Source organism: Schistocerca cancellata, chromosome 12 (assembly GCF_023864275.1).
Source record: "Schistocerca cancellata isolate TAMUIC-IGC-003103 chromosome 12, iqSchCanc2.1, whole genome shotgun sequence".
NCBI lineage: Eukaryota > Metazoa > Arthropoda > Insecta > Orthoptera > Acrididae > Schistocerca > Schistocerca cancellata.
The window spans coordinates 59,498,653-59,524,570 of NC_064637.1; the positions used below are offsets into that span (position 1 = coordinate 59,498,653).

At 40.1% G+C, this 25,918-nt stretch overlaps 1 protein-coding gene across 2 annotated transcripts in view; it reads right to left on the reverse strand.

Moving 5' to 3' along the window:
- Positions 1 to 25,918, reverse strand: part of LOC126109845 (collagen alpha-1(I) chain-like) — a 269,369-nt gene that overhangs the window by 43,049 nt on the left and 200,402 nt on the right. For both annotated transcript variants that reach the window (XM_049914904.1, XM_049914903.1), the window contains 4 exons: positions 23,855 to 23,945; positions 16,648 to 16,908; positions 12,368 to 12,501; positions 4,335 to 4,416 (listed from right to left, as the gene is read on the reverse strand). In XM_049914904.1, the coding sequence (XP_049770861.1) occupies positions 4,335 to 4,416; positions 12,368 to 12,501; positions 16,648 to 16,908; positions 23,855 to 23,945 (568 nt within the window). The remainder of the gene's footprint in view (positions 1 to 4,334; positions 4,417 to 12,367; positions 12,502 to 16,647; positions 16,909 to 23,854; positions 23,946 to 25,918) is intronic.

A 25,918-nucleotide genomic window follows, 5' to 3' on the forward strand; every position in this document is an offset into this window, starting at 1 on the left:
TTTGTAGATGATGCTGTCATTTAATGTCTTGTAAAGTCATCAGATGATCAAAACAAGTTGCAAAATGATTAATATCTGTATGGTGTGAAACTGGCAATTGTCTCTAAAAATCATGGAAAGTGTGAAGTCATCCACATGAGTTCTAAAAGGAATCTGATAAATTTCGGTTACATGATAAACCACACAAATCCAAGGCTGTAAATTTAACTGAATACTTAGGGATTATAAGTATGAATAACTTAAGTTGGAATGATTACATAGACAATGTTGTGTCGAATTGTGTCGAAAGGAAAACAAAGACTGCGATTTATTGGCAGAATACTGGGAAAATGCGACAGGTCTAATACAGTGACTGCCTACACTACGCTTGTACGTCTTCTTCTGGAGTATTGCTGTGCATCAGACAGGATCGACAGAGGACGTCGAAAAAGTTCAAAGAATGGTAGCTCGTTTAGTACTATCACAAAATAAGGGAGAGAGTGCCACGCATACGATAGGTGTCAACATACTTTCCCTCGGACCTGCAAAACTTATCTATCCTTTAAATGGTAAATGTTTTTACACCAGCTTAGAAGTTATAGCCCATAAGGAAACAAAACCCAGCAAAAAACAGAATGTTTTAGAAAGATCTCTGATACATAGCAACACGCACACTGCATATTTTCCTATTACAAATGTGTAAATACTAAACACACCAAATACAGCATGGTAGCTTTTAAAGTATTGAAATCAAGATTGCCCTGCACGATGCACTTTCCTCAGCCAATCATAGCTCACTTCATGTGATCTCACTAGCTAATGAGCTATATTCAGAGTGTAGGACATGTTTTGTAGTCAGCCAATAGCAACATCACAGCAGCACAAACACATAAATAGGAAAAGTTATTGATTTAAATTAATATATACACAGTACAGCTACAAGAAAAGTTAAGCTTTCACATATAATATTGGTCTTTTATAACATGTGCAATCCTTTAAGATAAATCAAACAAAAATGTGTCCGTAAATTTTTTTTAAGTAGTAGTATAAATGGCTGGTCTTCTGGGACTGTGTTTCATTGTTGTAAATGGTGCATTTTCTTTGCAACTAAAGTTTTATTTTTGTGTTTGCCTCTCGTTTACATTTTATTGGTGCAGTATTATCCTGCAGTAGCGGGCTAAAGTAAAATTTGACATTACAGTATCAGTTCCCACTAGTCAAAATTACAAAAATTTAACTGAAAACTAAAACAGTGAAAAATTTCCACAGTTTTACCATATTTCCTGGTTGTTCAGGGGCATATGCACCCTGAACACTGCACTGCTAACACTACAATGCCCACCCAGTGCACATCCCATTGCAAAATAAAGTTTGCTGTGGTAGATAAAATGGCCCTTGCAAGTGGAACTGTCTTAAGGCTTTTTTAAGAGCTCATTATCGACCAAACATTTAATTCATGAGAGTAGGGCATTAAAAGCCTTATAGTCACAGCCCTTCTGGTTTGTACACTCATAGTGGATATCATCTTTTCTCCTGGTATCATATGATACAAACTACAGAGGGATCCAAAAAAATGTATCCACTGTTTAAAAGCCCATAACTTGCAAACTAATTGATGGAGTTGTCTCGCTTTTGGTGAAAGTGTAGCTTAAAGTCCAACTTAAAGGTATCACTGTAGGTGTTCGAAATAGTCACCATTAACATCCACACACAAACGATGCCGCCAAACTGCAGCACGAACTATTGACTGCAATGTGTTCAGTTGGATATTTGCACATGAATGTACAATGGATTCTTGAAGTTCATCCAATGTGCGTGGCTTTTGTTGATAAACAATGTCCTTTAGTGTTCCCCACAGGTAAAAGTCCAGAGGAGTTAGGTCTGGGGGACGTGGTGGATACTCCACAGCACCTATCCATCTTCCTGGCGGATTTTCGCCGAGATACGCCCTAACACGGTTTTGGTAGTGGGCTGGGGCACCATCTTGTTGAAAGTAAACTCTTTCGTTTCCATACAAGTCTCGGATGAAAGGTAAAAATTGATGTCTGAAGCTTCTGAAGGTACAACTCACTGGTAACTGTGCTGTCAAAGAAGAATGGCCCAATCAAGCCCCGGTAAGACAACCCACACCACACATTTACTCCTGGCAAATTCACGGCTGACGAAACAAAAAAACGAAATACAATGCTTGTGTGGCGATTGCCGAAACTACAAACTATTACAGTACCAAAGATGAGACAACTCCATCAGGTAATTTACCAGTTCTGGACTTTTAAACAGTGGATACATTTTTTTGGACCTCTCTGTATTAGATTTAAAAAGGGGCATTTTTTCTGATGTAACGCATCAGGGAGAATATCATTGTGAAGTGGATGTCAGGATTTTAAGTTCCTCTGGTATGTGGCTTTATAGTGAACTGCATTAAGTTGTCATTGTCTTATAAAGAAGGATAAGAATGTGTTTGACCACACAAAAATTTCTGTCTGGATTTAGAAGTGCTGTCGACACAACGGGCAAATTTTCATCATCCACATCCAACATAACAATCTTCTTCTTCTCCTTCTCCTTTTAAATTAGAAGATTTTCATCCACAGCACCATATGCTGCTTCAGCAATGTATGCTGAAATGCTACTGCACCCACAGGTGTCCATCACGTAAAACATTGTGCACCTTCCGACCACTATGAAATTAGCTGGAATCTTTTCCCCCCAAGCAACTACAGCCTGCTCTGCAGGTAATTCTACTAGTGTATGCATTTGGCCAGGGGCACAAGATCTCAGTTTCAGCAACTATAGTCAACATCATCAACTAACAGTTAAACATGTGCCGCAAGGTTTTTAACAGTGGCAGATAACAAGTACTGTTCATTCTCTCCGTATATCACATTTTCTCTAAACTCACATATAGTTTTCATACAAAATGAAAATTAGACTTGTGTTAATTATTATATATTTTACAAAATTTTTACATTAAACTATGGAGATATATCGAAACTGAATGGCAACAAACCCAAAAAATCAAATAATAACCAAAATGAGTTTTGTACAAGTGACACCACTCTTCAGCACTATCGACAGAGCCACTTGATCCATCAAAAATTGTCCTCCCTTTAGTGAATTTAAGTTGTGTGGTAAACTTAAAAGTTGGTTTTCTCCATAATTCTTGAGAGTTGAATTGAAATGCTTCGGCAACTGATATTTGAGTTCTGAACTTCACATAATATAAATATAAAAAATTACAAATAATGGATTGCTGGTTCCCTTTTTAGGATTAGCACTACAGCTGCAATCACAAACAACAGTTGCTGTGGTCAGGCTAACTCTGTGCACTTCCGTCATGCATTCTCCGACACCTATCATGTGTTCAGTAGTGTTCTGATTGTTCCACTGTGAATGTCATACCCAGTGTGAACATTTAATGTAATCGTAGCATGTTATTTAGTGAATTTTTATTCCACTTGTTGCGAGTTGTTATCACTGACAGTGGTGGTGCGACAAATTCTACAAAATCAACTGAGAGGTATAATTTGTAGGATACAGGCTTTTGTCAAGTGCAAAGAATGTGTATGTGTCTGCTGGAAAAGTGATCTATGTGAGAATATTGAGGAGCAGTGACATTTCTTTTTCTCACTGAAATGATGGAGAGCCTTAAAGCATACTACATTTGTCTACCTTTTAAGAGGTAACTCTGGAGCAATTCAAAATTTTTAATGCTTTTATTGACGCTTGTTGCCATATCGCCTCTCGGTTTTCATCTCGGAATCTTTGGCATATGTTTGTTATGATTATTCTGATGTTTTGCCAGCACAAGTAGCTGGCATTCCCGAAGATTCACACTACATTGGTGGTGGCAGACTAAAATCAAGCTCAAGGCTGTAGGTTTTATGTACTCTCCAAGCTAATGTCCACAGTGGACATTACCCTTGTCATTATCGCGGAGATCCACCAGTGTTAATTGCTACAGTTATTCGCTGCACCACAGGACTCCAAGATCCATTTATCTTCAGAGTTTCTTCATTTTTGTTAAATCTAGTGTCATGCTTATGAATTTCATTAGATTTTGTGAATAAATGGGTGTGGTGGATCTTTTGTATAGGTTCTTGATGCCAGTATGCCATCAGCAATGGAGGGTGAATCTCCCAGAATGGTAGCTAAACAAACATCAGCCTAAGATCCTGAAATGAAAGGCAACAGATAATACATCTGGAGCAGTTGTCATATTTTACGAGGCTCAGCAGACATTCTATTTACCTTCACTTGATATAATATCCTTTATTATTTTCATCGCTGGGAGATTTCATATATCAAGTACTGACAATGTGACTTCATGTTTAGCTAGTCTTTTTAATCCATACCTGTTCTTCCACTGTCTCCCTGGGCACCCTTGATTCCTGGAAGTCCTGGAGGACCTGGAGGTCCAATGTTTCCTGGTGAACCCTGCAGCAAAGAACAAACTATTATAGTCACTACTGTTTTAAAATGGAGCACATTATATTTTTTACTAAAAAATGAATTATATTTTCCACTAAAAATTCATGTCTGGAAAATTAATGTGTCACTAGTTAACTTCAGTAATTGCTTATGGGCAGAATTCAACACATCCTTCTGATCAGATCATCATTCAAATAAATGTAGCATAATGTGTTTTCATGTAAATATTATAGAATCACAGCAGTTCACTGTATCCACAAATAAATTCATAAAAAACATCAGTATCCTTTCAAGCTTGTTTTCAAATAAATCTATTGTTTGACCTGAGGACTTCCTGAGAAAATTTTGCAATTATGGAAAAGTGAGAGTTGAGTTAAAATATATAGTAATGAAATGTAACAGACAAAATGAAAAAAACAGTGCTTGAAAAACAAATAAAAAAATATTGGCCGAATAATGGGTATTTCATGAATGAAAGAACTCAATGAAGATGACGTGTATAAGTCAGTGTGATAGAAAAGATCAAAACTCTTAAAAAGAGTTGTAAATTTTTGACAGCTCAGTGGTCACCATTACAAATATGCGGCACAAACAATACAACATACAGAGTATGGGCAAACATGAATAAAACCAGCCACAATAATTTGATTCACAACAAAAATGGCAATGATGTCATGTGGTCAACATGTTTTCATGCAAACAGGACATCTTCAGTGACAGATTCGTCTTGTAAAATGTTCTCAATGCAACTGCCGCATTAATTGTCTGTAAGAATTCAGACTTTCAATAGTTGTCTTCGCTTGGGAAGAGAGTGAGTGTGAAAAGAAATGAAATGTCGTGTGGCTAGGGCCTCCTGTCGGGTAGACTGGTGCAAGTCTTTTGAGTTGACATCATTTTGGAGATATGAGGGTCAATGGGGATGAGATGATGATGATGATGATGATGATGATGATGATGATGATGATGATGATGACAATGCAAGACCCAGTCCCTGAGTGGATAAAATCTCTGACCCAGCCGGGAATCAAATCTCGGCCCCTGAAAGATGTAATAGACTCACGCAGTTGTAAATGATACAGCACTGCCCATTTCAACAACATATTACACTGATATCACCAACAAAATGTAATACGGTGTGTTTTTCCATTGCAGTTTATAATATGGGACATCTCCTATAGTCTCTTAATAAACCAGTACCCTTTTCCATGCTTTGTCAGAATGCAAATCCCATAGCTCCATCTACACGTTCTGCTTTCCACAGCATCTTTGACAACTGATTTCCAGTAATTTGTAGTGGCAGATTATGAGGCGTATATACTGTAGATTAATTACTAATTTCATAATAGGAATGAGACAGTGGTGCTGATTGACATTATTTCCATTTTGTATAAGACATTTTGGAGAACTTCTCATTAGCGTGTCCACCTTTTAGAAAAGCATGGGCTAAAATCTGTGTCTGCTCAAACAAGATCTTGTGCGAACTTGTTAGGCAACAGCAGTTTTTTTTTTTTTTCTAGATTCCATTTTCCTACACTCTACATGCTGCTGCTATTTGCTGCAACCCTGAGAATCAGTTCAAATGATGCCACATTCACACCATATCTTTAATTTTCTCAGGTGGCTGGAAGACAATTTAGTCTTACACCTCTTTTAAAATTCGATCAATTTGACTTGTCACATTCCTCCCAGAAGGGGGTCAGTTTATAATATATTGGCTTGTCTTCTGCATGATTACTGTACAATTTTTTGTTACCTGCATGATGCATGATGCGCTTCTCACACATTTTTAATGTTTTACGAGCCTGTCAAATATCCTGCAAGAGCAACAGCTGTCGAGCAATAGCATTAGTGCAGAAGACAAAGGAGTCAATTTAGGAGATCACACTTACTTTGTTCGAGTTTTGTCCTTCCCCCCCCCTCCCAAGCCCCCTTTATCTTCCACAACACCTTGTCTCATTACAGTCAATCATGTTTCCCAAACAGTTTGAGTGGCTGTTAGCCACACTGATTTTTCCCTCCCTTCACTCTCTACAGAAACCACCACACACTTACTGGAGCTTTCAGTCTCGGCTCAGCAGTCAGTTGTAATGGAGCTCCCATTTGCCACTACCCGCAGGTGTGAAGTTTGCACAGTTCTCGATTTTTGAGTACAAAAATGTTAAACCAATCAACATTTGTTGACAGTTGACGCAAGTGTATGCAGAGTCATGTACGGTTGTCAAAAATATTGGCAAGTGGTGTAGAGAGTTTTCAGGTGGTCATACTGAAATTCGCAACAAGGAAAGAAGTGGGAGACCGCCAATTCCCAAAGAGCCAATCATCAAGGCTGAACAAACTGTGCTCTGAGATCAGTGGATCACTCTTGATGAGTTCCACAATGTTGTTCCTGAGATTTTTCAAAGTACCATTCACCAGATTTTGACTGAAGTGTTGGAATTTTGGAAGGTGTGCATAAGATGGATCCCATGAATGCTGACAGAAGACTGCAAACAGCAATGCCTTGAAACTTCCCACGAATTTCTTCAATGCTATGCAGATGAAAAGGACAATCTTTTGGATTCAGCAGTCACAGCTGATGAAACCTCTGGGCTTTCCATTTCACACCTGAGACCAAACAACAATCAGGTGAGTGGCATCATTCCAATTCACCCGAGCCACAGAAATTCAAGAGAGTGAAGTCAGCCGGTAACTCCGTTTTGGGATCAAAAGGGCATACTGTTGGTCAACTTCACGGTTCGTGGGACAACAATAAATGCCGAGAGGTGTTGTGAGACATTAAAAAAACTCACACGGGCAGTTCAGAACTGAAGAAGAGGGATGTGGAGAAGTGCACAAGCCTTCTCCATGACAATGCTCGCCCCCCACATCGCCCGTCAAACCGTGGATCTTGTACAACAGTTTGGATGGTACATAATCCCCCATTTAACCTACAGCCCGTACTTAGCACCTAGTGACTACCACTTGTTTCCCAAGTTGAAAGAACACTTGCGTGGGTGGCACTTCAGTGATGAGAACAAGGTGAAACATGAGATCAGACACTTCTTCAATAGCATGGCACCAGGCAGGAATGGCATCGGCATACAAAAACTGCTACAGCATTTAGAAAAATGCATCAATCAAAATGGTGGTTATTTGGAAAAAATGAAAAACATTCAAGCTTCAAACTGCGTACAATTTATTGAAAATAAACAATTCTTTATATTTTGAAAAAAAATTGTTGATGTTAGTTTTGGGATCACACTCATAAAAGGTTGTCACAGTCATTAAACTTATGACCCTTTGTCATTAATCCAATAGCATTTAGAGTGAGGTCTATTATAAAAGCATGAAAAACACAGCCTCATTCTGTGAATGCCACTTTCCAACATGGACATTTGATTTCTATAATGACAGTGGAAAAAGAGTCCTCACTAACATTTAAAAAGGAAGGTAGTTAAGAAATAATTTCAGACACAAACCATGTGTACCTGAATATAGGCCCAAATACCACGTCAATGGCCTTGCTTGCACAGGATACATCGATTTCCGCCAGAACACCAAAGTTAAGCAATTCTGGGTGTGGCCAGTACTCTAATGGTCACTGTGGTGTCACCGCCAGACACCACACTTGTTAGGTTGTTGGCTTTTAAATCGGCCGCGGTCCGTGAGTATACGTCGGACCCGCGTGTCGCCACTATCAGTGATTGCAGACCGAGCACCGCCACACAGAAGGTCTAGTCTAGAGAGACTCCCTAGCACTCGTCCCAGTTGGACAGCCGACTTTGCTATCGATGGTTCACTGACTACATACGCTCTCATTTGCACAGATGACAGTTTAGCATAGCCTTCACCTACGTCATTTTCTACAACCTAGCAAGGTGCCATATTCGGTTACTATGTCTTCTGAACAGATAATATTGTGACTCATGTGCCGTCAAGAGCGACGTTCATCATTAATGGATTAAAGTATGAAACAAATTATGTCCGCTTTCTGAATTCTCATTCCTTGTCATGTTCCAGACCTCACGTCAGTATAGTTCTTCACTCCTCACGGCAGCCTGAATGAGCTAAAATGCGTGCATTGCAGCTTCCTCTTGTAATACTGTGTTGGCTCTTCAGCCAACACTACAGTCACCATCTAGATTCGTCATGTGCTGTTGACAGCTTTATCACAAAGGGGAGGAGGGGTGCTGATAAAGTTCCTGATGACCAGTCATTGTGCCACGGTCCTGGATCAAATTCCAAATGTCTGCACAGTGTCTCGTGAAGTGAGGGCATATGGCACTGTCCACAGTGAACCATCCATCAGATGGGGGCATTAAGTTTGGCGGGTCCCTCACTGCTGTTTCAGAGGAGAACCCCATGTGTCGGCATTCCCTTCATCCACAACCACACAAACCTGACACCACCGTGTACAAGCATTCATCACTATCATCCACACAATGTGGATGCATACTCAATACTTCCTAACAGCTCAGAGGAAGGTGGCACCAAACCACCTGCACTAGGGCCTTGCCGTGAGTGGCAGTTCAGGACTCCTGCATCTGATCCCCCGAGCTCATTCCCTGAGTATGGAACTACTTTAACTTCAACTCTGATGAATACCATAGCTGTGAACTGTTGCAGTATCAAGGATGAAGAATACAGTAATCTTCACAAAATTATATTTCTCTCTAGTTCTGCAACACTGTAGAAGAATTCTGCAATAACTGTGGAAATTTTTGAACAGTTGCACTAATTCTGGTGCTCAAAGGCTGGCACCCTTGTATAGTACTTGAAAATCATGAAAAATTTTGAATCTCAATTTCTTGAAATGCATGAGGAGTTCGTAGTATTAGGACCGCATTTGTTCTCCTGACAGTGTATGATATGCATGAAATCAGTGACCTGGTGGGGTGTATGTTTCTCTTGAATGTTCAAAGCAATCTCATATGTTGAAAACAAAAAAAATAACAAAAAACTAAACTCACAAATCTAATTTGCGAAACTCTTACAGAGACACTCTCAATAGTAAAGTTAATAGGCAAAATTTCTAAGCCCTCACAATAATTTCAAATCAAAGACAACGTGATGCCTAATCTTCAGTCCCCTTCAACTGTGTATCAGAAAAAATTGTGACAGTTTGGAATGAATAATTAAAACAATATCAATTATCACCAATAAAACTGGGAAGAAGCAAACACTATATCAAAGTAAACTGTGTGAAATTTGAAGACGATTTTACTGTGATATTTGAAAAACTAGCAGATGCAAAAACAAAAATCAATCACTTTGAAAGCAAGCCTGTAGAGTAGATTTAAGAATGTCTGCAGAAAAAATCAAACTTATCAGTAAAATAAAAAATTTCACAGTTTTGCATAGATTGGTTAAATTGAAAAGTCAAATAGTTCACATAAATAGGGGAGATAATTAAAAAATGAGTTGGATAAAATTGCCATAAATGAAAGACTGCATAATATGGAGACAGCACATGGAATAAAAAGATACATGCAGAATAAAAAGTGCTTATCACGAAACACAAAAATAATATGTTACAACACAGCAGCAAAATCAGAATGTCTTTATGCAAATGAATGACTAGCAGTGAATTATAAATTCGAAAAACTAAAAATATGATAGAGAAGATCATAAGGGAAAGTGTGGAAATTTAGATGCAGTGATGAAATATAACCTTATGGATGTAGATGTAGATGTAGATTGTTAAGGAAATACGACCATTTATGACAGTAAAAGTTCAAATAAAACCATTACCTGCACCAATCACTCTTTTTATTTCTTCACACAACACATTTTGAGAGTTTACACTCTCATCTTCAGATGTACCAATGATACTGTGTTATATACTTGCTAACTGGATGCAGCCAGTTGTTTGTTGTGGTTTCATTTTGCTGCAAAAGTACAATATGGCACTAAGATATCACTATAACAAGGGCCTCTTATACATTTCTGTAGCAAAATGAAAGCACAACAAACAACTGGCTGCGTTCGGCTAGCAAATATGTAACAGAATATCATTGTTCCACCTGAAGATGAGAGTTTACACTCTCCAAATGTGCCGTGGAAAGAAATAAAAAGAGTGACTTACGCAGACAATGGACAATCCATTGAATAGTATGAACGTGTTAAGATGTCTGCGAGTCATGTAACTGAGATGGGGCATGAGGACCAGTCTGGTATTCACATAGGGGATGTGGAAAACCACCTAAAAACCACATGCAGGCAGGCCAGCACACCGGCCTTCATCGTTGATCCGCCAGGTAGATTCAGTCCGGGACAGGCGCACCTACCCAAGTCCACGAAGTAGCGCGTTAGCACTCTCGGCTAACCTGGCAGGTGTGATTTAGCTCATCCAATGTAAGTTTATTTTATCATTGATTAATCAAACTAAGATTAAACTGTGATTCTGCCCAAACATTTTACCTTTGTAACATAAAGACAGCTATTCTTAACATGTGCACAAAGTATGCCACACACCAGCTCATGTTATAAAAAATGGGGCACCTGCTAGAGGCTTAAATATCTCTGGAAAAAAATTAATGGATCCAAGAAATTAAAAAAAAAATTATTCAGAAATACCCAATATAAAAGCAGAAGAAGCAGAAAAGGAGGTTTTTAGAAGGAAAGTGTTAAATTTAGAAGGATTTCATATGAGAATAGTTGTGAAACGGTCCAAAGTGAAAGACATCTACATCTACATCTACATCCATACTCCGCAAGCCACCTGACGGTGTGTGGCGGAGGGTACCTTCAGTACCTCTATCGGTTCTCCCTTCTATTCCAGTCTCGTATTGTTCGTGGAAAGAAGGATTGTCGGTATGCCTCTGTGTGGGCTCTGACCTCTCTGATTTTATCCTCATGGTCTCTTCGCGAGATATACGTAGGAGGGAGCAATATACTGCTTGACTCTTCGGTGAAGGTATCTTCTCGAAACTTTGACAAAAGCCCGTACCGAGCTACTGAGCGTCTCTCCTGCAGAGTCTTCCACTGGAGTTTATCTATCATCTCCGTAACGCTTTCGTGATTACTAAATGATCCTGTAACGAAGCGCGCTGCTCTCCGTTTGATCTTCTCTATGTCTTGTATCAACCCTATCTGGTACGGATCCCACACTGCTGAGCAGTATTCAAGCAGTGGGCGAACAAGCGTACTGTAACCTACTTCCTTTGTTTTCGGATTGCATTTCCTTAGGATTCTTCCAATGAATCTCAGTCTGGCATCTGCTTTACCGACAATCAACATTATATGATCATTCCATTTTAAATCACTCCTAATGTGTACTCCCAGATAATTTATGGAACTAACTGCTTCCAGTTGCTGACCTGCTATATTGTAGCTAAATGATAAAGGATCTATCTTTCTGTGTATTCGCAGCACATTACACTTGTCTACATTGAGATTCAGTTGCCATTCCCTGCACCATGCGTCAATTCGCTGCAGATCCTCCTGCATTTCAGTACAATTTTCCATTGTTACAACCTCTCGATACACCACAGCATCATCTGCAAAAAGCCTCAGTGAACTTCCGATGTCATCCACCAGGTCATTTATGTATATTGTGAATAGCAACGGTCCTATGACACTCCCCTGCGGCACACCTGAAATTACTCTTACTTCGGAAGACTTCTCTCCATTGAGAATAACATGCTGCGTCCTGTTATCTAGGAACTCCTCAATCCAATCACACAATTGGTCTGATAGTCCATATGCTCTTACTTTGTTCATTAAACGACTGTGGGGAACTGTATTGAACGCCTTGCGGAAGTCAAGTGAGAGTGAATAAAGAAGTGAGAAAACAAAAAAATGATGAAAGGATATGGAAGGAAAATAAATGAGAAGAAATGTAAACTGTCTAGTTGTTCCTAATTAGCCAAAAAGGAAGGGTCACATTTGTTTTACAAATGCAGTATCTGTTAATGTCTCTTAAGATGCCACTCATTTTGCTGCGCAATAGCAAGAAATCCTGCTGGCGGGTACTCACAGCCAGTCCTGGCTCGCCAGGTCTGCCGGGCGGTCCCATGATGCCGTTGTCGCCGCGTATGCCGGGTTCTCCGCGAGCTCCCTTCGGCCCTGTCAGACCTACCAGACCCTGCGGTCCTGGTTCTCCCGGTGGACCTAGAAACGCATTTGCATCCTCAGTAATTTATGCATTGTGTATAGAACACTGGCTGCAAATGAAACAAAAACTGCTGCTCCACAAATTAGGATGATACGAAGGGTAGTGCTTTGAAATTAAAATGTTAATTGTAACACCCTGCAAAGTACATTTCAGGTCCAATCCTATTTTTGTTTCATTTAAATGATTTACCCCTATACATAACTTATTATTCAGTATTATTTCCAGAAGGCACATCTATACTCATTTGGAAATGATACTGGGGATCAACTTCCCCAAAAAGCCACTGATGCCCTAAACAGTTTAGGTAACTGATTTTATTGAAACGGATTAAAATTAAGTGTGACAAAAACCCAACCCACACAGATGACAACTGAATATTTGCAATAAAATACACTCCTGGAAATTGAAATAAGAACACAGTGAATTCATTGTCCCAGGAAGGGGAAACTTTATTGACACATTCCTGGGGTCAGATACATCACATGATCACACTGACAGAACCACAGGCACACAGACACAGGCAACAGAGCATGCACAATGTCGGCACTAGTACAGTGTATATCCACCTTTCGCAGCAATGCAGGCTGCTATTCTCCCATGGAGACGATCGTAGAGATGCTGGATGTAGTCCTGTGGAACGGCTTGCCATGCCATTTCCACCTGGCACCTCAGTTGGAGCAGCATTCGTGCTGGACGTGCAGACCACGTGAGATGACGCTTCATCCAGTCCCAAACATGCTCAATGGGGGACAGATCCGGAGATCTTACTGGCCAGGGTAGTTGACTTACACCTTCTAGAGCACATTGGGTGGCACGGGATACATGCGGACGTGCATTGTCCTGTTGGAACAGCAAGTTCCCTTGCCGGTCTAGGAATGGTAGAAAGATGGGTTCGATGACAGTTTGGATGTACCGTGCGCTATTCAGTGTCCCCTCGACGATCACCAGTGGTGTACGGCCAGTGTAGGAGATCGCTCCCCACACCATGATGCCGGGTGTTGGCCCTGTGTGCCTCGGTCGTATGCAGTCCTGATTGTGGCGCTCACCTGCACGGCGCCAAACACGCATACGACCATCATTGGCACCGAGGCAGAAGCGACTCTCATCGCTGAAGACGACACGTCTCCATTCGTCCCTCCATTCACGCCTGTCGCGACACCACTGGAGGCGGGCTGCACGATGTTGGGGCGTGAGCGGAAGACGGCCTAACGGTGTGCGGGACCGTAGCCCAGCTTCATGGAGACGGTTGCGAATGGTCCTCGCCGATACCCCAGGAGCAACAGTGTCCCTAATTTGCTGGGAAGTGGCGGTGCGGTCCCCTACGGCACTGCGTAGGATCCTACGGTCTTGGCGTGCATCCGTGCGTCGCTGCAGTCCGGTCCCAGGTCGACGGGCACGTGCACCTTCCGCCGACCACTGGCGACAACATCGATGTACTGTGGAGACCTCACGCCCCACGTGTTGAGCAATTCGGCGGTACGTCCACCCGGCCTCCCGCATGCCCACTATACGCCCTCGCTCAAAGTCCGTCAACTGCACATACAGTTCACGTCCACGCTGTCGCGGCATGCTACCAGTGTTAAAGACTGCGATGGAGCACCTTATGCCACGGCAAACTGGCTGACACTGATGGCGGCGGTGCACAAATGCTGCGCAGCTAGCGCCATTTGACGGCCAACACCGCGGTTCCTGGTGTGTCCGCTGTGCCGTGCGTGTGATCATTGCTTGTACAGCCCTCTCGCAGTGTCCGGAGCAAGTATGGTAGGTCTGACACACCGGTGTCAATGTGTTCTTTTTTCCATTTCCAGGAGTGTAACTCTCCAAATTACTTGACAGTTGACGTCTGTCACTTGGTGCTAAGTGTTGCCACATTGGTTACTGCTCAGTTAAAGGTGACACATAAACACAGTGAGTCACTTGTCAAGTGCTACAGTTCTGTTCAGGTAAGTCAGAGCAATATTTGAAGCTGCTGCCATCAGGTATAGGGGGATTGCGAGATGCTCTGTCCACACCTGATTTTAAATGACCAGTGACCGAATTGTTGCAGACAATGCATTTTGTAGAGATGAATTTACACTCGTCTCCTAACCTTATCACAACCTCTGGATGTGCAATGTATCCAAGATAAAAAGCCAGACAAGGACTTGGAAGTTAACTGACCATTTGTTGGGCAAGTCTGGCAACAGCAAATGGTTCAGGCATGATGCTGAATGCTCTGTTTGGAGGAAGGCACCTCAAACATGTGAAGTGCCAATTATCAAGTAATTTTAATCAGACTACAGGTACATAGCTTTGTGCAAAAGTATTTGATGACTGACACAGTCAAATGCTTTTGTTAGGCCACAAAATACGCCAATCACCTTCATTTTTTTTTATGGCCTCCAAAACATTTGCAGCAAATGCAAATATCACATTTTCTGTTGATAACCCTTTCTGTAATCAAAACTGACTTTTGTTAATGATGTAAAAGTTACTAAGGTGTGTAACAATCCAAGCATTCATTAGTTCCTCTAAAAGCTTGGAGAAACTTGTAAGTAGTGAGACTGGCCGATTGGTATCTGCCTTATCTCCCTTTTTATATCAGATGTAGTGGCAAAGCAAAACTTAATCTTCCCTGAATGTGTCTACCAAATGAATGAGAATAAATTAATAAAACAAACATTCCTGTTTCTCTAGAAAATAATCAGTAATAGTAACATGGATTACAGAAATTAAAAAAAAAACTAGAAAGAAACTACATCAAAGAATTGGGAATAAATCGTTTCAAGAATAAAGTACTAAATTTAGAATGCATTGAAGCAGAAGAAGTAAGAAATCGGGAACAGCACGGACAGAAGAAAGAAAGGACAAAATGGAGATGACTTGAAGGAATACTGGAAAAATAGGAAAGAACAAAGAAAGAAGAGCAGTAGGAGATTATATGTGATCTTCATTAGTCAATGTGAAGAGATACAGGATGTCCGAAAAGTCTATCCCTGATTACACAAATTGATAACTCAGGCCAGAAGTAAGATACAAATATGAAACTGGTGTCTAATTGTTTACAAACTATCAAAGTTTTTTTCACACATCAGTAAACTTCCACTTCCATTGTTGCCCAATGACAGTACATGACTTTGCGGTCGAAATGCTATCACGTATTGAGGGCGATGATGGTTACCTCAGACAAATTGCCTTTTCCGACAAAGTGACCTTTTTTGTCAGTGGAGTAGTGAATCGCCATAATGTGCGCATTTGAGGTTCACAACCCCCCTGGCAAGGTCATTGAGTGCACCAGAGGCAGCCCAAAGGTGAATGTCTGGTGCGCGCTATTGCACGATCGAATTATCGGGCCATTCTTCTTCGCTGAGACTACCATCACATCTGCAGTGTATCTGGACATGTTGCAACTGTATGCTGTTCCTCAGCTGCTTCAGTATCACCCCGATGTCTTGTTTCAGCAAGACAGTGCACCACCTCATTGCGGTTTGGACGTCCGTGCCTATCTCGATATGACCTTTCCTGGGCAATGGATTGGTCGTGATGGGCCAACGGTTTGGCCTCCACGCTCTCCTGTCACAACCAGATTAGACTTCTTTTTATGGGGTTATGTCAAGGACGAGGTCTCCCGAACACGTGTACCAGATCTTGAAACGCTGCGGCAACGAATAACCACAGTCGTTGAATGGATCCCTCCAGTGATGTTGGCTAATGTGTGGACGGAAACTGAATATCCCCAAGATGTGCTACATGCTACCAAGGGTGCTCATGTGGAAGTTTACTGATGTGTGAAAAAAACTTTGATAGTTTGTAAACAATTAGACACCAGTTTCATATTTGTATATTACTTCTAGCCTGAGTTATCAATTCATATAATCAGGGAAAGACTTTTTGAACACCCTGTATTATAAATGAAAACAAAACAATGCGTATGTTCTACAGTTTTACTTCATTTTGTTAACTGGTTTTCAGCTTACTAGGCCAACATCAGACTTCAACCATTAAAATAAAGTGAAAACTGGTTAAAAAATGAAGTAATACGAAGTTGTTCTACAGAGAAGTGTCGGAACACATAGCAACCTCAGTAAAGTAAAGTACGTGTCGCCACAGTATGTACATTCAGCTTTACTTAGAGTACCAATATTGAGTGAAAACAGACTCACCTTGCTGACCAGCGCTGCCCTGCTCGCCCTTCATGCCCACGAAGCCGCGCTCTCCTTTGCCTCCTGGCGGTCCCGCCGGGCCCAGAGGTCCCGGGAAACCCTGCAGGCCGGGTGGTCCGGGTGCTCCCCGCTCCCCGGGTCCTCCCGGAGCTCCCGCCTCGCCCGGGGGTCCTGGTGGTCCTGGGTCTCCCCTGTCTGCCGGCTCCCCTGGTGGCCCCTGCTGTCCCACAGGACCCTGCGGTCCCCTCTCTCCCTGCCGACCTGGAGCAAGCGGAAGTTCTGCGTGTAATTCCTGTCTCTCTACTCTATTCCACTATAGTGACACTTTCATAGGAATTTGTAACGCCACTATATAATAAAAGCAACTACCGTATTTACTTGAATCTAAGCCGCACTCTTTTTTACGGTTTTTGTAATCCAAAAAACCGCCTGCAGCTTAGAATCGAGTGCAAAGTAAGCGGAAGTTCTGAAAAATGTTGGTAGGTGCCGCCACAACTAACTTCTGCTGTCAAATATTTGTAGCGCTACACAGGCATGCTTTGCAGGCACAAAGATAAATACTGGTGCCAAAACCTCTGCGTCAGTAAATAAATAAAAAATAAAAATGTGGAAGACGAGCTCTTTTCTCCACCCCGAGTTTTAATCACTGCATTTTCATACGTTATCCAACAAAGGAAATACAAATTTCGTATTGTTCATCTTCGAATGTAGCAGCATTTCAATGTACTACGAAAATCCTACTGGCAAGACTGTTTGGGATGTTTGTCAATATGGGAAACTCTACGTTCTGAATTTTTACCTACCTGTGAGAAGAGATGGTTGCTAATAGGAACTTTTATGAATTGTGAAACACATGCAGTATTCTCTTCACCATAAGAATAATACGAATATAAACATTTTGTCATGTATTCTTTCATGTTTGCAGCTATCTCATTTAAATCCTGTCTGCCTAATAAACTATAAAACTAGAGTGAGACACCAGCAAATGCGGAAGAATACACATATCATGTCATGTTTATATTCGTATTATTCTTATGCCTAATAGTGATACAGTCAGAAATAAAGCACGGCAATTGACTAGATTTTTAAACCTACGATGACTCTAATTTCGGTGCAGAATGTAATGTACTAAAAGAGGCGTCTGCGAAAATTTTCAAACGGAGAAAAATTTTCGATAAACTCTCATTCAGAACGTCTTCTATCATACGCAGTCTATTATTTGGTTCTTGTTGATAATTATCAAAGAAAGCAGCAGTGTAAGTAACAACAAATAGCAGTCTCTTGCCATTGTTTTGCTAATGAGACGATTCCTCTCTCTCTCTCTCTCTCTCTCCTTCTTCTTCTTCTTCTTCTTCTTCTTCTTCTTCTTCTTTTTTTTTTTTTTTTTTTTTTTTTTAAATTGTAAGCTGCGGTACCGTGCACAAAAGCAAGCCATGCGGCGACAGGCTGTAAACACTCATTATCAGAAAGCGACAAACAATGCATGGCACAATACAGTAATGCATTTTCAGCTTAGAGTGACGTAAATACCTATAACAAAGAGAACGGCACCAGATCAAAGAAAAATAAGCAATCAATTCAAACCAGATGAAGCACGTGTAAGAGGAAGGGTACCCGTACAAATACAGATGGAGTGCCTGACGCATATCTATGGCTACCTGGTAAAGCTTAACTGCTAAGCTTACGACTCGAACCAAACTACTGTAGCTGTATAGTCATTCATTTGACCTAAATTATGTCTCATATTATAATGGACCAACTTTGTTTTGATTTGGAGGTGCAGCCTAAAACTTTTCTCTGACCTTGAATTTCGAGTCTCAAATTTCAGGTGCGGCTTAGATTCGGGAAAATTTTCTTTCCTTGATTTAGAGCCTCATTTTTCAGGTGCGGCTTAGATTCAAATGCGGCTTAGATTCAAGTAAATACAGTATCACAAACCTCTAATTTTACAATGTCAAACAACGGAAAATTCAGGATGGAATAATGGCTATATTGTGAAAAGGCTACACTGCTACTAACCGCGTAGTGGAAACGTTAAGTTGTAGACAGGCACACACACATTCACGCAAATGCAACTGTCACATGCATGATGTAACACCTACAGCACCTCTCGGTGTTGAAAAAACAAAAAATAGCTCCCATGTCCTTACAATATCAATTCACAAAATGACCCAAGTCCCTCCACAAGTAGTAATTACGAAAAATAAATAAAAAACAAATAGAGGGAAATAGCTAGTATAGAAAGCAAAAGAAAAGAAAAGGAAAATTTAATTATAAATTTTAGAAACATGGGAAGGAGGAAAAACAGTAAAAAATATTAAAATATTAGTTAACAACATCTTTATATGAGATTTTCCATTAATCATTTAAAATATTAGTTATTCCAATACATAAGAAAATCAATATTATAGTCATACAACATAGGTCTGGGACACCAAACATAGTGTTTATTAAAGTATAAATAGCCATACGTTGTAATTACGATACTCCAATCTCTAGTCTGTTCTAGTTCGGAACTTATTTAGGATGTACAGCTTTAGAGAACAACAATTGGGACTTTATTAAGCGGGGATCAAGAATATATCATGACAAGATTGTTTTTGAGGATTGTCAATTCAAGACTTTAATTTGGACATTCCTCAGATTAGATAAACGGGAAGGTTAATAGTAATCTCTTTGGCTTTAATCTCAATTCGTATGAATATTTCAACACTTTACTGAATTGAGAATTTTAACCAGATTTGGACTTTGAATTGTGATAGTGGGAAACTTTAACTTCACGCAACTAGTGATCATAGTTAATGACAGTTTGCAGATATTAAATAGAAATAACTTATTTACCAAAAGTGACAGGATATTATCTAACATCTCTGATGCTAGTGGGAATCCTACTTAGACATCGAATTAAAGAACTTCTTTGAATCAGATAATATGAGTGAACCTATTTATTAATAATTCTTGTCAATAAACTGACGTTGTTAATTTGAAACATAATACAAGTCTTGAACATTAATTTAACTTAGATTAATAAACGTTATGCGATCTATGCCACGAACAAACTAGCGATTCGTAACTAAAACAATTGAACGAAAGGTTAAAGTATCATTGTCTGTAAACATTGATAGTAAAGCTACTAGTACTAAAGATTTTTCTCTCAGAGTTGGGAAGACTATACATGTAGTGACCCACGTTTAACATTGGGTTTTAAAAGAAATTGAACTGATACATAGCTGGGACAATATTAAATAAAAGTAAAACCTTTCAATGACAGTCAATGTGTAAAAAATAAAATCAAACTTTCACCTATTAGACGAAAAAGCGAAAACAGAAAAAGGGCTGCTACAATGACCACTGTGTGTGTGTGTGTGTGTGTGTGTGTGTGTGTGTGTGTGTGTGTGTTTTATCTAATTCAGTTGGCTGAATTTACAATGCATGAGAGCCACTAAAGGAAGTTGCTGTACACAGCAATCTGAAGAAAACAACAACAACTGTGGCAAAATCACTCATGGAAAATGCAATCACGATAAAGCACTGAGACAGACGTCAGTGCTTGTTCGTGGTTTTTTGGACAAAATCAAAACTGTTACATTGCCTCAGAGACTGTATTCGCTGGATGTGGCTCCCTGTGACTTCTTTCTATTACCAAGGCCAAAGAGAACTGTGAAAGTACATCATTTTGCCACCACTGGTGTGACAAAAACAGAATCACCAAAGGAGCTGAACAACATAACAAAAAGTGACTTTCAGAAGTGCTTCCAAGATTGGAAAAAGCGATGGCACAAGTGTATTATATCTGGGGGAGATTACTTTGAAGGGGAGAAAATTGAAGTTGATGAAAATAGAGATTCTTTTAACACTTAAGAGCGCCACACGAGTAATATTACATCACTGTCGGCAGAGCAAAGAATAGCGCACCTCACTGCATCTTAGCAAGAACTGCCGCACCTGTAATATTATGAGCAGATGTCCTCATTCAACCCCTAGCTCCTGTGTGTAATATTACTGGTCCAGCAGTTCTCAGAAGAGAGACAACCACATGTACACATTTCTGCCACATGTTCAGACTGCTTGATAATTTTGCAGGTATGGGTCACATACTGTACACGATCAGTGCTAGACAAGTGTGGTACTGGCAATAGCTCTTGAAGATAAATGTACTGGTCTTGTTGGCACTGTCACAGAAACCAGGAGAGGAAATCCATCTGCTTTGTCTAGTGCTTCTCTGCAGAGAAATTATGGTATTACTTGCCATAAGGGAAATTTTTGGCACTAAGATGGAAAGACAAAAGAGATGTTTACATGCTAAGCACAAGACTTCGAGGTGACATAATATCCCACACTGATAGGTGAGGAAGAGAAGAAAAACAAACCAGCAGCAGTGCTTGGCTACAATGAGAACAAGTTCGGTGTTGATCTTGGTGACCACAGCATGTCTTACGGGATATCTGATCATTGTTCAGTTAAGTGGTGAATAAACCTTATCCTGATAGCAATTTCAAATGTATGTGTGCTGTACACGCAGGTAATGAAGAAAAAAATTGTTCCAACCAGTTCATTATGGCTGTTTGCAAAGACTTGTCATCACCATGTGCCACTGATAGCCAGCCTGGAGCAAGTAGTGCTCAACTTTCACGACTGGATGGAAAACATTTACTGCAAAGAATACTCATTCCATGACAGAAAAAAAGGCACAGAAAACTCGTAGGGTGTGCTCAGTGAGGAGCAAGAAAGGAGGAGGAGTCACCAGAAGGAAGGACACTTCATCCCAACATGCGATACGCAAAGTGGCTTCCAGTTATACCATTCAAAAAAGAACTATTTGAAATAAAAATCATTTGCAGAAATGTAACAATCATTATCTCTGTATATAAATACAAAAAGTCTCCCATTTGTGTAAATAAATAGTCTGTAATTTGCAAAAACAATTCTTTTATTACTCGAAAATAGCTTCTTTAGTTTTTATTGTGGTGATGAAAGGTTACACAGCAGAGCACCATAAGTGACATGTATTTGAAGAGGAAATAATAAGCCTTACTCCTTTCTAAAAGAACATATTTATGACTGTTCCTGAATCAGTAGCAAATGGGCAAATGGCTGGCAACCAGCAACAGACACTAAGAAAATGGGCTGGCACTGGCGTAAGTAGCTATGCATGTACAGCTGACACTGAGTGTGTTGAGAAAACACAAATTCCTGATACTTTTACTTCATATGTCATGACCCTCAAAAAACTTCACACTCTACCATGTAGTATTTGACAAATTGTCAAAAACACAATGTTTAGCCACTGCACAGTAATGCTCAGCCACATGCCCATGAGAAAATCACCACTGAGATCACGAAGTTTGGGTGCGAAACACTGAAATATCCACCTACAGTCTTGATCTGACACTGTGCAATAACTACCTCTTTGGTAAACTGAAAAGAATCCCTTCATCGAATGAGATTTGCAGATGATGACTCCCTTGTGAAAGCTGATAAACAGTGGCAGAAACCTGCCGGTCCTGATTTCTACTGTACAGGTACACATGCCTCAGTTCCATGGTGATGTAAGGCAGTTGAAAGCGATTAAGTGGAAAAATGGCATTTTGTCTGTCAATAATGTATCGGACTTACTGTCAAAATATCAAAGGTACATAAAATAAATTGGATGTAAAAAAATTAAAACAAAAAACCATTATGTGTTTCTTTAGGATTGACTCTCGTATTATGTCTCTCTTTTTTAGTGCAAGGGCTGATCAAAACAGACTGAGTTTGATTTTTTCTACAGACATTCATTATTCCATTTCAATGTTTACATTATCTTTTTCAGAGTACTTCTATGCAACTTAAATGTGTTTTTATAGCATCTGTGCTGGTTCTCAAACATTTCAAGCCATTCTTTGTCAGGTGCTTGAGAATCACCTCACTTTTTTCGAGCTCTGCATCAGGGTTCTCAAACTGAATGCAGTGAAGCTTTGCTTTCAGGAATGGGAATAGAAAAAAAAATTCACAGGGTGCAAGATCAGGGCTGTTAGGCAGAATCGGTACACATGTAATGTTGAATTGAGCCAGAAATTGAACAACTTGATTTGTGACATGAGGGTGTGAATTGACATGATGAAGTCGCCACCCAATGCAAGAGGTTCTGATCGTTTCCTTGCAATACGCTTCCTCAGAATTTAGCCAATACTGACATGTAACAATTTGTAGTAACATTAGTGTGTGTGTGTGTGTGTGTGTGTGTGTGTGTGTGTGTGTGTGGATGGGTGGGTGCGGGTAACTACATGCTGGTAAATCATACCATGACAAACAAAAAATGCAATTACCATCACTTCCCATGCAGATGGGACAATTTTAACCTTTTTCGGTATTGGAGAACCTGGCAATTTCCACACTGTGCTGTTTTGTTTTCCCTCAGGACCATAATGACTCATCACCAGTGATAATCGATTCCAAAAACACGTCTCCTCCATCAACAAAGAGATTCAGCATCTTACGGCTTGTTTCCATTCACACAGTCTATTGTTCGAGAGTCAACAGACATGGAACAAACAGGCACAAACATGGGTCATATGGAGATAATCATGCATAATCATACGGGCACTGCCATATGAAATTCTCAATACTTCACTGAGGTTATATAATGTTATTTGCTGGTCGTCATGGACTATCAGGGCAGCTGTGTTGATCTTGACTTCAGCCACAGCAGAAGCTGAAACACCAGGCCCACCTCGCTTAACAAAGTTGGCCTTCTTTGAAGTCCTCGAACCACATAAACACTGTCGTACGAGGTAGCACATCTTCGTCATATACTTGCTTCAGCTTTTCCTAAGTTTCAGTTACTGTATGGTTTAAACAAACACAGAATTTTACTGTGCCTTACTGTTCCTCTCGGGTCACCTCCATTGTTTGGTATGTGAAATGCAAAGAGCATCTACAAAAGAGAGCATTACTACCAACCTACTGATATGATAGTGGTGCCATCTATGGATATTATATATAAAAGCCCACTCTTTCCAAATATTCACGGCACAGACAGGAAACTAGCATGCGAGCCACAGGGAAAAATCATTCTCAGCCTTTGTTGATGAGCCCTCATAGTTTAATTGTATTTCAAGTTTTGTGCAGACCTACAACTTAGTGTAAACATGCATGGCACTTTCGGCCATACACTTTTTAGAGGTATGCCTGTCACCAAAAAGAGAGGAAGAGACTGTGAGCATACCTGGTGGTCCCTCAGGTCCTGGTGGTCCATACGAGCCCCTCTCGCCCTTCTCTCCAGGAGCTCCTGGCTGTCCCCGCAGTCCTGGCAGACCCTGTGGGAACAAAGCCACTTAATACTCGTAACTGTAAATGAGAAAAAGGCAAAGGAGAAAAAGGCGTGAAAATTGTGCATGTGCAATAATTTGCAGATAGATAGTGCCATATTCAAATTCCCTCTGCTGAAAATCGCTGAGTGGCTCTCCTGCACTGTACGCTGTGTTTGCCCATAGTGCGATGTGTGCTTCCTGCACCTGCACATTCTTCGCGTGCATGTACTAGAAATGGGGCATCGATGTGCAGATACTGTCAGTTGTACCTATCCACCACCAAGGTTGAACCACCTGAAGATGTTAGACAGTTGCTCCGAGGAAGTATTGTGGAATTTGCACAACGTGATCTGCTGGCAAACCCATGAAGACAATTTATGACAACATTATTCACTGCAAATTTTTCAAATGTGCCCAGTGCTCTACTTATTTGTGAAGTATCACAATACCCACAGAAAATAACAAAAAGAAAATCAGTCATTATCAAACTGTGATATAAGATGCAGAAAAATCAATTCTTTTGCTGACAGTGTAGGAAAAGATAGATTACTACTTACTGTAAAAATGACACGTTAAGTTGCAGACAGGCCCAATTAAAACACACCTGCAGATAAGCTTTCAGCCAATGCCTTCATCAGAGCTGACAGAGAGGGTGGTCAGGTGTGTGTGAGGATTGCTTACTTATGTGAATGAATGGTGCATGTTTCGCTTTCTTTTTATGTTGAAGGCTGTGGCTGAAAACTTATGTGTAAGTGTGTTTTCATTGTGCTTGTGTGCAACATAAGGGGTAATCTTCATGATCAGTAGCAATCTATCTTTTCCTACATCATTGACATTCCAAATGCAGTTTCCACTGTTTAATTCTTTTACCGAATAGTTTCCTCAAAACTGAAAAACACTGCATAATGGATAATGTGCACAAATCCCAAAACAGTGCTTTTTAATTATTTACATGAAAAGTAAAAATTTTGCTGTGTAAGTAAAGAGACAGATGTAGCTTTGCTTCTTTTACATAAAACAGTTTTTGTTTACATTGCAACACTTGAAATTTCGCTTACCATATATTGTATAACAAGTTGCATGGAGTGACAGGCTTTCTGTGTTGCAACATGTGGCATGAAAGAGATACTGTTTTCCCAGTGTTAACCAGTTTAGTCACTTCAACTACATTTCTATGTGGCGATGTGGGTTGATTCTGTATTGTATTGACTATTGTATCATTTCTGTGTGGACTGAACCTTATTGCACTTTAAGATCAGTTTCTGGACATCAGTGTCCGGAAGCAATACAACACAGTTCTCAAAGTTGCTCAGTGAATCACCCTTGAGCATTAAAAGACTTCTGAGGGTTGTTAAGCAGGTACATAAAAATTTCCAGCAAATTAATGGTGCTGAGTCTTGCTAGAAGCAGCTTTCCTCACTTTTTTTAAAATTCTTTATATTTTATTGATATTAAAGATATTTAGTTCTTCCCTAAATTCTGAATTTCAAAATATGTCAGCTCTCATGCATCCCTTATAAGAGCAGTAAAGGGATGCACATGTACTGCCAGAATTCTAAATTAGGAAATTAGAGAAGAACTGAATACCGTATTTAGCCCAGTATAAGACAACCAAGAATATAACATGACCCTGAATATGGTCCTCCTTTCTCTAAAAGGCTCCTTGGAAAGATTTATTTTTAACATATTCTGACTAATCAAAATTATAAACTGTTTTATTGATACAAAGTATGTGTCAAAAAGTTTACATTATACCCATTTCAAACTTATGGACTTTATTGACAGGCTACATTTTGATGTCACCAGGAGAAATAAAATAAACAAAAACAAGTGGTATACATTAATTTTTGGACCTTTTTTTCTAACTTTTTGCTAACTGACTCTGTAGCCTATAGTATCAATATTTTTAATCATCATCATCCTAACAGCACAATCGTGGAACTTATATCTTTGTTATCACAACTATCTGGTTCTTTCTT